Source organism: Chroicocephalus ridibundus, chromosome 3 (assembly GCF_963924245.1).
Source record: "Chroicocephalus ridibundus chromosome 3, bChrRid1.1, whole genome shotgun sequence".
NCBI lineage: Eukaryota > Metazoa > Chordata > Aves > Charadriiformes > Laridae > Chroicocephalus > Chroicocephalus ridibundus.
The window spans coordinates 47297828-47315461 of NC_086286.1; the positions used below are offsets into that span (position 1 = coordinate 47297828).

The window sequence follows — 17634 nt, forward strand, 5'->3', positions numbered from 1 at the left end:
CTTTGAAAGAAACAATACGAAGATGCACACTTTTTTGGCTATCTAGGAGCTTCACGATACCTATTATGATAATAGCGGTTACTAGTGGAACTCTCTGCAGAGAACAGAAACCCTGTTCGTTTGTACCAGTGCGCACCTGGAATAACACTGCTTCCAGCTATAGTAACTTTCTTTTGCTTCAGCAGAAAGCAGAATCTAGAAGAATGAATAAAACAGAATAGCATTAGGGCAGTAATGTTTTTAGCAATTTATGGTTCATCTCAGTATACTTCTGACTACTATTTACAAAGCAAACGGTAACGTGGAGTTGCAAGATTTAGCATCAGCAAACAGGTTTGGTCCACCCAGAGGACAACCATCTCCAAGTAACAGCACATAAAAGGACTTCCCCTTCTTTTCTTCCCTTTTTCAGGAGACCATCCCATGCAGTGACAGTGTTAGTGCTACCCGGCCTGCTTACTGCAAAGCACTTAACTTGAAACTGCTTTGTGGGAAAGGAAGAGGCCATCTTCATTTGATCCGGTGCAGGACAGGACTGACCACGACAGAGCACGCACATCCGTGTACCACACCTTCTACGCAGCGCAGCTACACCGACCTTCCATACCTCCTAGATACACCCAACTAGGCAACTTTTGTAGGACTGGCATTAAAGCTGCAAACCACCCAAGTCTCTGAAGCTACCTACTTAGTGTGATTGGTGAACCTTCGGAAGAAACTCTTAGGGAAGAGGACATGTTCTCAAAGGGACAAACGTGGCTGTTGCTCAGCTCCAAGATCAAAACTCAAGCGGGTTCCTTCCCCCAACACAACTGAATGGCCTGCCAGTTCTTTCCCTTGAAATAATAATAAAACACATTTATATTTAATGACTGAAAGACAAAGAGAAGACAGCAAATGTCAGACGTAGCACAGGAATAAAGCTATTAATGGGATATATGCCTGGATCAATCGAAGACAGGAGAGCGAGGACAGGACCCAGGCACTTCTCTTCTGCGTACAAATCATTTGCTCACATTTCTAACTCTCTCTTGCCCCTTCTGTTGCAGCACTGTTGTTTTACGATCCATGCTCTCCATTTGGGTTTATGTGCACCCACTTCACAGTTCATCTCTGGGAAAGATACACACTTTATACTAAGGTTCTTGGACGACAATCTTTCTCCTAATCTGGATTCCAGTTTTAACTATTTGATCTTGTGTGTTAGCTTCACGTGAAGATGTAAAAGCTGTAGGAAATGACGGCCATTATTTTCATCAGTGGTTCTGATAACCTGCAATGACAGTTTTTCAGATTTCCTCAAGTATTGGTTATAAAGACCAGATAAATGTCATGCCACTATTTTTTATTTGCTACAATCAGTCAGCATCTGAAACAAACACACGTCGGAATGCTTTTTTCTATAGGAATCATCAATGCAACACTAAGCTACAATTAACAGAAAAATTAGGTAACACAATCTGGCAATAATTGCCCCTCTTCGAGTTGAGGAAGGCTAACTAAAGGATGCACAATCTTGACAAAGGCAGGCAGGATTTTTGCACAGTATGTGCGCACACACGCACCACTAAAGAAAATACTCCCCATTTCATAGTGCAGGCAAGCAAAAGCCAGACTTTTTATTTAAGTCTAAAATAACAAATACTCACCTACATCACAGTACACTGCTTAGTTTATCGCTTCTGCTTTTAATTCTGTGCTTTCATTTAACGTGTCTACATTTTGCAATTGTGTACACGCTGCAAAATTAACTTTGTAAATCATTTAGCATCTGTGCATATTCTTTAGAGCTCAATGTTACACTGAAATTAAAAGAAATCTTGAATTTTAAGGTACTGAAAACAATCAATAAAATTCCACTGAAAAAAAGCCAGTATAAATGTTTCTTGTAGTACAGTACTCTTAATTTTATGTCAGTGTCATTTTAATGCCATAGTTTTCAATTATTGACTGTATAAAGAGAAGCCTAGGGAAAAAAATTATCTAAAATGCCATTCCTAAGTCTGTTAAACTCTGGTGATTTATGATATATGTACAGTATATAAATATATTTATGTATATATGTACATATACATTGGTTAACATTCATTATAAATAGAACTGTGTTAAGTTAAGCAGTATAAAAATAGCCACTTTCCTGGGAACATGCAAACACAGTATGCTCTCACCTAATCTATAAAATCTGAAACAACCTCTGGTTTTCTATAAATATAAATTTTAATTGAAGACTTTCAGCTGATTTAACCATAAAGTCAGTTTTTCCAGTAAAGATATAAAATCTGTTTGATGCTAGCTGTAATTAAGCTCAAACACAGTATATTTTGGGTTATTTACTTTCAAGTATTTTTCCCATGTGCGCTAAATCTAGACACACTGCTTTTTTTTCTGTTACAGTAAAATATTATTCAGCTCTAAACACTAAAAGCCAAATTACAGGCAATCTGGCATGCTTGCGCTGCAGGGAAAAGGCTCTCCTCTACACTATTCCTATGTGGGAGGCTGTCCTAATATGGCTATTTGTGCTCCAGATCTTTTGTTCATTGCAAAGCATTATCAAAATTCCCATATCGTAGATTCTTAAGGCCAGAAGAGAGAGTACTGCAACCACTTAAGCCTCATCTCCTGCTCACTGAAATTCACTCCGAGGTCCCTGCATTCAGCACAGTGACTGGTAGCTGGACTAAAACACCTCTCCTGTTACAGCCAAAGAGGTTCCAGCTTCAGAAGTTGAGCGAGATCTCCACTTTTTAGTGACTTTTCCCAAGGGGAAAAAATTTCGGTTCCATCCGAACCAAATGTGACATTTTTCCTTTTTTCTTGCCATATGAAAAACTGAAAAATTGTTTTGCCCTGAAACATTTCTTTCTCCTCCAAAATGCTCTGACTACTAGTTAGAAAAGCAAAAGAAAAAGGGGCTACCTTCAAAGGTGACACTACTTCTGTTCCTCCGCTTACCTATCAGCTCAGCAGAGAGCACACATTGGGTTGGACTGTGGAAGAAACAGCACTGAATCCTTCTGCTGAACAGATTTCAACCATCTACTAGAAGAATGCCATAAGCACATGACTATATCAATCATGGCATCTGCCGAATTTCAGTTCTCTTTTTCATTCCGCTCCACGCCATAGCTAAAAACCCACTCCTACCCATTTTGGAGGACAGAAATGCAGCTGTCTCCCTTCCCTATAGCCCCATCTCACCCAGCACTTTAAATTGGTCTCGCTACCTCTCAGAGTTTACAAAAGTATCTCATGCAAAGACAAACAGCATGGAAGACTCAAGGCACACTCTCTTCAGGACAACATTTTTCTTGTGATTGAGGGACATTTTAAGGAAGTAGGGAATTTGAGTGTAAACGGCACGGGCAAAGGAGGGACTGGAGCCTTGTTTTTTCATTCCTAGAATTATTACTTGCACCTGCAAATCACTGGGATGATCTAGATACCCCCTGCTCCAGCAGATCTATAGGTGTTTTCCAGATCAAGATGTTTGGTGTGTTTGGATTAAACCTGTGACTACGCTTCTGACAATCAAAAGTGCACATCCCAAAATTTGCTCTGTCACCCAGTCGCAAGATGGGGCGTGCAACTAAATGAGATGGACGCCAGTGAAGGCCTGCTCTCCTACAATATCTGTTGCTTGTGCAAGCCTTTCTCTCTGGCACATCTGAAAGTGGAACACCTAACTCCTTATCCCTCAAGCAAAATGGCCTAATATTCCCAGCCACACCCTACGTTTTTTCCCTTTTCCCAGGGTGGCTCCCACATTTTTCCCAGAAGTCTTTTCTATGTCAAAAGTGATGAATCCTTGTTAAAGTAGCACAGTCTTCCAGGTTTTATATTTTCAGAAAAAAAATATGAGGCGTTCTATTTCTTATGGTAAGTAGCATAAATGCACCAAAACAACGGTATGGATACCCCTGTATTAATTGTTTAAAGAGCTGTCATTGGAAGTTGGGGACTGGGAAGTCACAAAAGGCTCGTTTGCCTTCTGATCGTCCTTCATGGAGGCTGCTTGGTCTGAGATGGAAGAGAAGGAGAGCTGGTCATGTTCCATTATATGCACTTGGTCGTCTTCCTTGTCCTTCTTCACATAAAACAACTTCCTAAACTTTTTGAGCTCATGGAGTTCACAAAAAGTCTCGAGAACTACCAACATTGCGATAAGGCCCAGCAACAGATAACCTGGGTACAAAAAAAAAAAAAAAAAGTGTTTAATTATTAGCAATTTAAGTGGGCCTAGCACAGTTTTAACCCTGTAACTTTTCCCACCTGTCATCAGAAAAAACAGTTTTTTCTTTATGACCCAGTTTCAGAGCTCTGTAACCCACTTCGGACTGTCAAATCCTTTTTTATTCTACAGTCAACAAGATCCCACATAATCAAAAACGTAACCCTAGCGGCTCTAATTCTCTTACAACTGTACAAAAGAAAAATATGTAAAGGCATTAAATGAAACAGAACACTAAAATTTACCACATGCGCACTCCCCCACTTACTTATGACCTTCAAGATTAAGTGCTCTTCAAAAGATTTTTTCCCTTAATGTTCCTATATGTTACAAATAGAGGTGAAAATATGGCAGCTAATTATGGTTATTTGTTGTTTGTAACAGTTTAGCAGGAGAAATCACTTATGTTTCCTGAAAACTTTTGAAGTATTTTTCCTTTAAAATTACAAGATGACATCCAACACCCTGAAGTAAGTAGAAAAAAAAAGCAGCTAGAAATCTGTACAAAAATGATAAAATCAAAGTGAAAATTTACTGCAAAATTATTGCTGATACTTTAAAAACACGACAAAGTTGCTATATCTGATGACACCTTAAAGATTATTTGGAGTGTTTTACTAATATACATAAAGTATCCAAACTTGAAGTGTTACGTAAACGATATTACTGATGACTTTGGTGGTGTACTGACTCTGATTATTAAAGGTAATAGTCAACTGTCACAGACTAAGACTTTTGGAAATGGAGCTTTGTATGGTTAACAGCTCACTGTACCCTTTTTTTTTTTTTCCTCTTCATATGCATTTGAGGGAAGGTATTAAAATGAGCGTTTCTTAATCTCAATGTTTCATTAGATCCCTGGTACTGCTACAATTTAATGAGGAGCATTGACTACTTGCATATTATATCATTTCAACGAGTAAATCAAGCAGAAGCTAAGTGTATAATTATCAGTATAACATATTCATCCAAAGGCTGAACATTAAATGTGCTGAAAGATCAACACAGATTAATTATTATAATCTACCTGTGGTCACTGTTCTGTTACCTAAAGGCATAAATATTTCACTTGTAGTTACAGATTATTCACTGGCAATAACACTCTCCTTTTCCTTCCAGGAGCAGCATGAAATCAATATTGCAACACCAGGTACAGATCTAAATCAGCACGACAGCTAAAATTTATGGATTGTTTTTAAGCTTTATCTCATGACATCAAATGGGAGCTATGCCTCAACACAAAGTGGAAGTGGCAAAGCTATGCCAATTAAAAGGCATCTATAAATCTGCACTAAGAATTTTGTAATTACCTCTGAAACTCAGCCCAGCTGATCACCACTTGATTTAGAACAGGACTTGTGTTCTCCTAAAAATTCTCGACAAGCCTGTAGCACTCATGAAGCATGTTCTGATGTAGAACTCTAAAACTTCTCTTGAAGAAAATTTAGGTTCAGCAAGAGAAAACATTTTATAATTCCTGTTTGGTTCCTTGAATTGTTCACGTGAAAGGAAAAAGAACAATTTAAAAGTTATGACCTTAAAAACTGTTGAAACTAAATATTCTAAGATCATAACTTTGTTTAAAAGCTACTTTTTCCTTTTAGTATTTTCTGCAATTTATTTCCTAAGCATTCTAAAGTTTGAAAAAGGATAATTTGAGCCATAATGCTTTCTTCTGCTTTTGAGTTTTTAGACCAGCTAGAATTTTTACAAGACCTTTACTATGCGTGACTTTTTCCATTCACTTCATCATTTAGCATCCCCTGCAGATCAGCGGGGTAATAATTAAAAGCTACTGCTGGTAACATAAACACGATGGGGTAGAGGGGGAAATCTTCTGCAGTGACAACAGGCCTGACAGGAGAATAAAATGAAGTGTATTGTTGGCTAGTTCAAGGCTCTGCTTCAAGGAATGAACATTCAAGGCCCAAGCTTTCTTTAGGTAAAATACAGAACCAAGTTAACGGACACTTAATGAAGGTAAAGATTGCTGGATCACGCACAGGAGCACAGACAAATGCATACCAGCTGAAGAAATGGACCTGATGGGAAGTTTGGTTTGGCCGTTCAGATCTTTTAACCGGTGCATCTGATGACCCAGCGTGAAGCTCTATCAGAAACCAGGATGCTTTAAAACACTGCCATTGGAGAATACTGCCCTCAGCATACATTTATTAAGAATGCCAAGACAAGGATAATTTTCCCATCTCTTCTTTGGTCGAATCACTGATCACTGGGCCTCTCTTCTGTGTCAAACATAATTAAACCATTTAAATTTAACATTCGTGGTCTTACTTTGCTATCATCTCAGTCTACTTGCCTCTCTTTGACAGTCCCAGAGCCAGCTTCAGCTACCTTCTGCTACGACTGGAGTCAGAAACTTTCCTGTTCTGCCCCATTTCCTGTTGCTCCTTGATTCATCTCTGTCCACCTGTCATCTCACCTTACCGGATGACCTTAGGTTATAAGGATCATCTTCCTGGATCTGTGATACACTGAAATCTTAGCCAAAAATGCTCATAACCATTTTCATAATAGTAATGTGAGCAATTTTTTCCACTATTACTAAGAGAGTGCGTAGCTATGGTTTAGCACAATGGAATTCTGGTTTTAGCCTTTTCTTTCTTAACTAAGAAAGGTTTCCTCCTCTTTGCACAACTACCTACAATGCCCAGTTTGCTAGCTGACAGCTCACAAAGCAATCAATATCCACAGAATGGAGAGGGAAAGTTGATTTTTTTTTTTTTTAATAAAATGCATTTTATTTAGCTGGTTAGTTTGACACTTACATGTAATTCCAATTTTATACAGCTCTCGGAATTTTTGATTGTAGCCTTCTCCTGGCACGTAGTCTCCGAGGCCAATGGTGCTCAGGGAAATGAAACAAAAGTAAAAAGATTCCAAAAAATTCCAGTCATCTTCCAGAACAGAAAATATTGCTGCTGGGATTAAGAAGAAGAATGAGATAGTGATGAACCCAAGGACTATAGCGTGGATGATTGCAACAATCTGCTTGGAGAAGCCCCAGCGAATGTGGAAATAAAGTACAGGCCGCCTGGTGACATATACAATGATGCGCTGTACCACCGCTGTCAGGAAAAGCAGTGTAAATGGGATCCCGATGACTGAGTAGATGACGCAGAAGGCCTTTCCTCCATCAGATAAAGGCACTGTGTGTCCATAACCTGCAACAAAGCAGAGGAGGCATGGATTGAGCTAAAGCTGGGAGCTCACGATATTGGATGTATTGTGGGAGATAAAGAACTGCTTCACTATTGCTAATTCTTAATTCTGCTATTCTTGACAAATGTTTTTCAAAGGTCTGTTTCAAGGAGGCAAACAAAGCCTACGTACTAGCAATAAGCAAGTAAAAAGAAATAAATAGTTTTATATTTCAAAATTGTGAATGTAATTGTATAAATGCTTATTTTGAAGAAGGAAGTAATGCCTAGTCAGGAGGGGGAACCTATGCCCACTGTGTTTTATTCTGTGTTTTCCTGCTGACCTTTTTCCTTTAGTTTTACAAAGTGATGTAACTACTTCTACCCACCTTGTCAAGTGGAATAATCCATACTTCAGAAAAATGTTCCTAGATCTACTTTGTAGTAAAATACTCTAAGACCTTTAGTGAAAATCATTTAAATTATATAGAAGTATTATAATCACATTTCCACGCAATATACCTCTATGCTTCCGCAAGGTGTTTAGATGATAATCCATCCAAGATATCTAAAAGCAGAACAAACAGTTTCACAGCAAAACTCCTGGGATCTAACCACCGCGGCTGGATTTTTGCCTAGCCATTTATGTATTAGAATTATCAGTAGTGATCTGTTTAGAGTGCAGGAATGTATCCACCGTTGTACAGGCTGACCATGGCCAGCAATCTCAATTCCACAAATGTGTGCAATTACACTTGTACCTAGTGCAGGCAGCTATGCTGCCAAAGCACACTCTGCCAGACAGGCTGGTTCTAAATGTAAATGAGAGGCACAGAAAAGAACAGTAAATCCAGCATAAACCAGGAATGCTTTCTTCTGTTTGCCAACCAAAAAAAAAAAAAAAAAAAAAAAAAAAAGAAATAAAAAAGAAAAAAAAAAGTATTTTGTTTTCATTGCAGCAGAGAAGAGGAAATCTCTTGAAATCTAGTTTGGGCAGTCTTTACACTGATATCAAACCAAGCAAGCGCAGACAGGCGCTAGTAATTCTCCAGCCCCAAATCTGCCAACTCGCTCAGGTTATGTTAGTGCTGTACAACGAGGCGTTTTCCAGAGCTATCGATCTTATCTATCAACTAGCTATCTTGAGGAGCCCAGGCAGAGCTCAGTGTGTACAGGGCAACGCTGCTTCTCATCTCTGAATTGGGCTCACTCTGCAGCACTGCACCAGGCAGACGTTCCCCAACACTCCACCTGCTCCCCTGTGAAACCTGCTGCTTTGCAAGCCCCTTCGGGTTTTACACGGACACGAGAGATTTCCCCTCTACATTAATGAATTTGATAGTAGAAGCACTGCTCTTCTAAGTTTTCCAGTGAAGTAAGAAAAGGAAATGTTCTTTTTATTTAAGATGCATAGAGACACTTCCAGAAAATGAAAGAGGGGCAAAATGTCTTATCATTACAATGTACAAAGTCTTAAAGAAGAAATGCCTAAGGTATAGTTTTCCATGTTAGTTAACCTGACAGGAAACTTCAGTTGTATTTGAATTTTAATGACCTTATGCATAATTTACCCAAGCTCAGTCTTTTGAGCCCCAGAAAATCATATTAATTAATGGCTTTTTTCCTTGCTCACCTTCTGTTAATCCGTTTTGAGAGAAGAGAACAAGAACTGCACAGAGCACACCAGATGCAGCTGGATCAGATTTATGAAGCTGCAGAGAAGGTTTCTCACCCTGTGTTCTACTCCATCCCTAGTAACACTGGACATTTGACCAGCATTTCTGACTACCACTGAGCTGACGCTTTCTTGGCTCTGACTACCAGAACCCCAGGATCTTGCCCCTCAGAGGTATCTGGGAATCCACTAGTGCAGATCCCATCACTTCATATGAGAAACTATGACTGGTTTCGCTGTGTGTATCACCTAACATTTTATCTGCACTCATTTTCAAGTGCCATTTTATTGCCTAGTTGCCCTGCAGATCTTCCATCACCTTTACTGCCTTAAGTAAGTTTGTATCCATTACCTCCCTCTTTCGGGTCATTTATTAATTAGGTTGAACAACACAAGCCCCATCACAGGCCTCCAAGGAACAACCCTTGTGACACATCACTACTTCAAAAACTAACCGTTTTCTCCTACTCTGTTTTTCTATCTTCCGCAATCTCACATCCATATGAGGACCAACCCCAGTTGCTTAGTTTTCCTGAAAGCATTTTATGACAGAAAATCAACTCCAAGTTTGGAAGAGAAGAAAGATGTGTGTTTTGAGTAAATTATAGGGTGTCTAAAACTGACCCACATGACACAAACAAAAAAAAAGCAACTGCAACACTGCGTCACATCAAGGTGTCTTCAGTAAAGCAGAACTAGAGGTGTGTTATTTGAGTAAGATGCAGATCAGACCTCTTCTGGACTGATCTACCTCATTCTGTATATCCACACTTACAGAACAAATTCACACTGGAAAAAGAGCAGAGAAAGTTACAAAACCATCAGGGGAACAGAGACTATTTTATGAGGGGAAGATAAAAGTGCTTGGCTTCTTCAGCACAGCTGAATGGAGGCTGAAAAGTGATATAGTATCATCTCCATGTTAATGCATCAGCATATGAGTACTACCAAGGGAGAAGAAATGCTTTAGATGAAGAATAATACTGCCACACAAACAAATAGCTTTGATGTAGCACGAATAAGTTTAGCCTAAGAATTAGAAAGAGGTTTCTAAGCTTCAGAGAAGAGTTTTGGAGCAGCCATCCACTGTCATCACTGGGAAAAGAACCCAGCTTTTTATGTTTTAAATAGAGCCTGACGAAGCTTGGTAACTTTATGGATGGTGCAATATCACAAGGCCATACACAACAAGCAGAAATTGAGCTTGCAGATGTAGAAACCCCCTTGCAAGCTCCAGGTTCCTAAATTTAACATATGCTTGCATTGTACAGTTAATCCATGCTTTCACTAATTTGGACCCAAACATACGTATCATGTGTACAAAAAAAAAAAAAAAAAAAATCTGACACACTTGTCAGTTTAGGCACAGAGCAGGTTGATAGTGATTTAATTCCAGCCTCTGCACTGACCCAGGCAGCAATCAGCTCATTCCTTGGTGAGGAGGGGTTCTGTGTTACCTCCCCAATACTTCTCTCATAATTCCTTCTGAAGGACAGACATTATCCCTAGAGGTGCTACACAGTATGTACCCAGACACAGAGGAAAGTATAGAATGAGAAAGACTTTACTACAGGAACATTTGCAACAAGGTTATTATTAAACTGGGTGCTCAGCCTAGCTTGCCTGGTTAACCCTTACAGAAATTGTCCTAATTCGCAGAATTATAGCTGAGGTGCCTGACGCAGATGCTACCTTTAAGGTCTGCTCTGCCGTTCTAGTGAGGTTATCACATCACTAAGGGGTAGATGAGCGGACTGTGTATCTGCTCCTCAGCTGCTTACAATTACAGGAACTATAATGCTAGAGAGTGTTGACAGTTTCAGACCGAGGAGAGAATATATGCTCCACTCAACCACCAGCAGTAAGATGGTGACATCTTCCAAAAGCAATGGATAAGCACTCAATGTTTGCTTGCTACTCAGGATACAGAGTCACTGCTTGGGAATAGTTATATTGAGAAGCTTGAGCTAGAGCAGTGACATTAAAAGAGAGGAAATTATAGATCTGAGGCAGGAGATACTCATGCCTCCTTTCAGATCCTTACGCTCTATTGCCTCCTATCTCTGCACCTTGTTCATGGCTTCTTTGCACTGTAACCTCTTCAGGGAAATGCCCTTCTATAATCCTCCATAAAGTGCCTAGCACATGCTAGTTCTACATAAATAATAGATAATAAAACGTATGCCGATTTGCCCTTTCCAGTGGAAACTACCGTGTCCAGAAGCAATCCCTGCCATCCTAAGAAATTCTTTTTGTTATGAGACAAGGATCCTCACAAGAAAGGGACTATTTATGAAGACATTTCTTTATTCTATCAAGGAGACTTGTTATGGATGACTAGAATTAAATTACCCATGTAGCATATCCGATAACTGTATTACTGATTATGAAGACAGACAAGATTTACTGAATGCTGTATTTTCATATCTATAACGCAAATATCAGATAACAATCACCCGTTTAAGAGCAGTGACCTTTGAAAAACCAAACCCTCAGATAACCTGCCCACAACTCAGAAACAAAGTGACACCAGAGATCAAAGGATATTACTCACATATAATCCCTTCCATTGTCTACTCATAGCTTAGAGGTGCTATTCCTTCAAAAAAGTTCACAGAAAGAGACGCATAGGATTTGCCAAATTAAATAAGATGAATACTCCATCTAGCTTTCTTTTTGTAAAAGTTTTTACAGTTCTGTTCACATATGGGGATTTTTTCCTTAAAGGTCATTTACTCTCTTATAACTTGGAGGACTTCTACTGTTATAAGTTTACATAAATATACAAAATGTCTTTATCTGTTCTGATGTAATTTTGAGTGTCATCATAGTCTACTAAAGTGCTTATTTTTGAAATCATTTAAAACTCTTAAATCTTTCTACATTGATCTTGGTGCTGTGAGTTATACAGGTCAATTATGTGTTCTATAAAATATTTACTCTTCCATTTGCTGTCTTTCAATTTAGTCTTTTGCTCTTAAGTCCTTCGAAAAAGGCTTGGTCATGACTTTTCTATACTTTTCAGTGGTTTGTATCCCTCTTGTGCAAGTTATTATTATTTACTCTTCTGTCTTACCTGTGTCTAATTGTTTCTGTTAGATCATTTTGTACAGACATGCAGAATTGATCATTGTATTCCAGGTAAGATATATTTTCTCCCTCCATTTTTATATACCATCACACTTTGTTTTCTAGAGTCTCTAGGTAGCTTACAACAATGACCAGCTCAAAACAGCCCTTGCGAAACCCAGCATTGCGCACGCTACTCCACCCTGTGTTAGCTTGGCACTGGGTGTTTGCTCCTTTCATCCTTCTCAGATACTGCTTTGAGCAATCTAAGCAGTTCTGTATCATCACTGCTTTGTCTCTTTATAGTTCAGTCCCTCCTGCAGCTCATTAATTGGTCTTCCCTCTTAGGAAAGAGTGGCCTTCTTACAGGTCTTTTGGGACCCTGAATCCAGCATTTAATGCCAGAGTGCAGAGGTGCTGCAATTCTGTGTTGTGATAACCCAGCCCGGTTCCACACGGAAGTCCCCAGAGCAGATGTCTGAATGTCATAAATGGATCTGACATCAGGTGAGACAAGCAACAGGCAAACAGAGGTGCCACAGCCCTGGGAAAGTTTCCCCACAGACAGCTTCTCCCAAGCTATGGTGATGAAGCCTGGGAGGTGTATATGCAGGCTGCAGAACTGGCTGCCCCTCTTACCCCTCTGTTACGCTCCCAGGGCATCGGCTGTCCGTGATTGCTCTCATGGGCTGGTCCCCTGAAGGGGAACCATTATCCATATGTCAAGCCACTGTTCCCTCAGGTACCCGTAGCCCCAGGTGACCTGTTGCAACACCACCAGCCCTATGTGGCAACACGGAGCTTCTCAGGGCAGGGAGGGGGTTATCTTTGGCATATCCAGTGTCCTCCCCGACCCACCCCTTCAGATGGCAGAGTCATAACACACAATCAATGTGGCAGCACAACTTGATAAGCGTGCTTATCCCTTTGCTGGTTTGACTCAGCGTCTCTGAGGAGAAGCCAGCCCTTTAAGTCTGCTCATAGTCTCAAAATGTCCCAACAGATGAAATGAAGCATGTGCTATATATTAAAGTTATGCAAAAATCTTTCATTCATCCCAGGCGTAACATGAGTCACTGGAATATGATGATGATGAAGGTCAATGATATTATTTACATAATTTCTACACTGTTATTTTTATAAACCTTTGACATTTTCCACTGGGTTTAACAGTGAAATGCATTCTTCTTCATAACCAGTCTATTATCTTCACACATAGAATGGTAGGGGTTAGAAGGGACCTATGCAGATCATCTAGTCCAAATCCCCTGCCAGAGCAGGTTCACCTACAGCAGGTTGCACAGGAACACGTCCAGGTGGGTTTTGAATGTCTCAAGAGCTGGAGACATTTTATCTTCTAAAAATAAAATGTCGGGTGATGGTGGATCCATGTGGCAAGAAAGATTACAAGTCTCAAGTATTTTTTCTATTGCAAGGAAGAGCACAGCAGTAACCAAAGTGATCAGAAACTTACCCTACAGAGTTCAAACCAACATAATCATGATTGAAGTAGCTGATTAGGAAGTTTATGTAAAGTACAGCAGCTGATGGGGCCATAAATTTGCAGGCAAAGGTCACCTACCATACAGAATGAAAGGAATTAGAATAAGATGTGCTATATTATGCAGCCTATCTACAAGTGCCAAAGGATCTGCTCAGAATCAAATTCTTTCAGAAAAAGTATTTTGCTTTTTCTATTCCTGCAGGGTGTGCACTGGGGAGGACGAGGTTTAAAGATGGCTGATAGGCAGGTAGTTAAGCAGCCTTTTAGCACATCATTGCACACAAGTCTTTCTTTCCTGCAATATAGATAGAAAAAAGAATATAAAGGACTGTAAACAGGCATGACAACTGGTCCATAGCTAAAAACGTGCACACTGTGCTGCTAGAAAAGACTTTTCAGAGCTCTTACTCAGAGGTTTGAGACACAGCAATACCATTAAAACCAGACATTAAACCAGAGTTATGTGTTAAAAAGGGGTAAAAATTAAAAGTTTACCAACATGGTTCTGTTAAACAAACCTGAGGACTTTGATTTCCAACCAGGCTGAGATAAGCTACCCTGTATGGCAGAAAAGAGGAGGAAAAATTCCACTTTTAAGCAGAAGAAATCTATTCAGATGTTATGGTTTGCTGCCTCCTCAGCTGAGCTAATGGAACCGGTTTTGTGTGCATCGGAGGAAGATAAGGAGGTGCTGTAAACTGAACTGATGAAGTTATCTGGATTTAAAAGAAAAAAAAAGAAGGAGGGAAAGTGAGGAGGAGATTTGTTTGAAACTTAGTTCCTTTCACTAATTAAAGGTTACAGCGCAGTCCTCAAAGAGTTGCATGGGGATAATTAGGGAGGCGACAAAGGGTGTGGCAGAAACCTCTTAAACCAGCTTTGCCGCTGAAGAAAACATTCATTAGGTCCATCCTCACACAGCACCAGTAAGGGTGACTTAAACTTCCAGCTGAGGTGATTTAGTATGGTACTATTCCAGCTCCCTTCAATAACAATATATCCCTCAAACCTCACTAGAATAAAAGTGCTAAAAGCACAATTAAACAATTAAATTAACCATGGGGATTAGATCTTCCCCGTAACAATCTCTCACCTAATCACTTCTCAAAATAGAATTGTTTTGGTTTACCAATTTCTAATGTCAAGGGACTTCCAAAGAAAAAGAAAAAAAAGACGACGTATTCCCAACACATTGATTTGTGCGTAGCTACTAATGGTACATGGTTTCAGTTCCTTCTGAGACTGTCCTTTGCTGCCAGTAGTTATCAAAGACTGCCAATTCCTCAGACTATGTCCTGCTAGCTAGGTTTTGAGTTGCCTTGGAAAGGAACAGGTTCATATAATCAGCTCACAAGTGTCACCTGCTGCACCAAGAAAGACTGAAATGGCTTTGAACACAGTCAGTTTAGCAATAAGGTTGTATGAGTAATTTGGCTGGCTGTCAGCAACATCTGAACCCAAGAAACAAGCCAATGGCATGGATATATTGGCTTCTGCATTCAAAGCCAATTTCAAAACCAGTTTCACCAGAACAGCTGTACATTGGAACATTTATATCTTGCAAAGCATATAAAGTCTGCTACATCCATTCCCGCATAGGAAGCAATATTTTACCTGCCCAAAGGAACCAAGCTAGAAACTGCATCCACAGACACTGGGAAAAGGGGACGCTGATAAAGGAAACTGTGGAAAATGTTTGTATGAGTACAAGGGATACTTACACACTATTTACGTGAATACATTGAGATAAACAGCTTGCTTTATGGTCTTATATTTGGTATTGTTTAAACTTGCCAGCACTGGTACAAATCCTTGGGCAAACACTGATGTTCAGTTCCTGTTCTGACTAATGTGACCTGGGTCAGCCTAAACTACCAGTGTGACAGTGGATACAGCTACATATTGACATGCAACACATCCACTTTCAGAAAGCATAGCAACTGTTAATCAAAACTAACTAACTATATAAATAAACCAAACATCTCATGCTGGGAGCAGTAGTAGTAATGATTCCAGTTTCCTAGTGAGTATGTTCTTAGGCCTCTGAGAAGTTATCTCCCCTTTCCAGCAATAAACCCAATCCCAACTCCATGCCTTCTTGTGAGTCCCACATGAAGAGAGAGCAAAAGCTCTTACTGATCTGGACCTATGCATGGGGTGGCACTGCTGGTGGAAAAATCACTTCTATAGAAATAAAATAAATAATTACCCATATAAAAATACATTAAAATTCAGTATTTAACAAATGTTTTGTGTATATAATACTGTTTAAAAACAAATGTAATAAAGATTTAGAACTTAATACATGAATATGTAAAACTAAATTAAAACTCGTATGGAAGTATTTCATATATCCCACAATAAATATCACTACTGTTTATATTCTTTTAAGTTATTGTACACTTATTGTGCTACCAAAACAGAATAAAATTATTTCCTTGCCCTCAAAACATGTAACTTCAATATAAAATATAAGGCAACCAGTGAACACGAATGGAAAGATGGAAAAGAACGAGATGACACCAGGCAGCGTGTGACACAACAGCAGCCATATGCCACCTGCATCATCAATACTTAACCTACCCTTTCAGATATTTATAGAAATTGATGAGTTCCCCCCGAGCCTTCTCTTCTCCAGGCTCAACAGTCCCAGTGTCTCCCACTCCTCATAGGAGAGACACTCCAGTCCATCACCTCAGTGGCCCTTCGCTGGACTCTCTCCAGTAGCTCCATATCTTTTTTTGTACTGGGGAGCCCTGAACTGGACCCAGCACTCCAGGTGTGGCCTCACCAGTACTAAGTAGGGGGGGAGGATCACCTCCTTTGACCTGCTGGCAGCGCTCCTAATACAGCCCAGGATGCCATTAGCCCTCTTTGCCACCAGGTCATGTTGCTGGCTCTCCTTTGGCCATCAATTATGCAAGGAAAATGGAAAGTGCATTAGGTCTTTTCAGATGAGTTTAACAATCAGGACCAGAATAAAACCATATATTGTGTATCTATTTATTTTCTTAACTATAGACAGATTACAGTGCCATTTGTTTATAACAAGAACTCCTGTATCCTTTTTGCTATTATAAGTCCACTTACAATTTTCTAGAGTAATACATGCCATCCCCTTCTGCAGCGCAGTAGTTCTGGGAGCTCCCAAGTTCCAAAAAACATTTTTTAATTCAAAAATTATGACACAGAAATCCTTACATTATTCATGTTTACCATTAACCCATTTCTAAGATCTCCATGGAATATTCTTTTTCTTTCCAGCTAGGAAATGTGTTAAGATGGTTGTTGCCTTTGCTCCAACCTAGCTGCCGATACTGGAGAATTGTCTGTTCAAGGAGAAATTTGTGTATCCTGGTACTATACTAAGATTGCTATGCATCTTTATATATAAACGTGAGATATAGGACGTGAGAATATTAATGTTGTGGCTGGACATGTCTTTATAATTCCTTTTTTTTTTTTTTTAATGTACCAATTATGCATCAGGAGGAACTGTTGTCACTTTAAATATTCGGGACAAATGACAATAAAGCACAAATAACCTTTTATTTCTGTCTTCAAATTCTGACAGATTTTCATGTGAATTATTATATTTTCTCTCATGTAGAGATGAAAATATAGGCAGGTCTTTTCAAACTAGGAAAAAACCCAACCCACGTTCATGAAGACTTATGAAGAATAGCTTTGTTTTGTTTCCCCCTATTTCCACCTATGAGTTTGCTGCTCTTGTGATACAAAAGCACTAATATAAAAATGCATGTTAAAAACACTTTTCAATACAATTGGAGTGACAAAACATAAAGCAGTACAAGTACCCTGTTGTCATTTCAATCAGCAAGAGAAAAAAAATGCAGTCAGTGAAGGGGGACCCCTGGAAATTATATATTTATAGATGGTAATTTTCCATTTAAGAAACACGATCATTTTCAATAATCTTCACGTCCCACAGAGGCAGTAGGAGATATTACAAGATGTCATTAAAAAAAAAGAA

At 39.4% G+C, this 17634-nt stretch overlaps 1 protein-coding gene across 1 annotated transcript in view; it reads right to left on the minus strand.

The window, feature by feature from the left end:
* Nucleotides 1-2002: 2002 nt before the first annotated feature.
* The window catches only part of KCNK1 (potassium two pore domain channel subfamily K member 1), a 34706-nt gene continuing 19074 nt past the window's right edge, over nucleotides 2003-17634 (minus strand). The window contains exons 2-3 of the mRNA XM_063329026.1: nucleotides 7021-7416; nucleotides 2003-4185 (exon numbers count right to left, since the gene is read on the minus strand). Of these exons, the coding sequence (XP_063185096.1) occupies nucleotides 3926-4185; nucleotides 7021-7416 (656 nt within the window). The 3' untranslated portion in view covers nucleotides 2003-3925. The remainder of the gene's footprint in view (nucleotides 4186-7020; nucleotides 7417-17634) is intronic.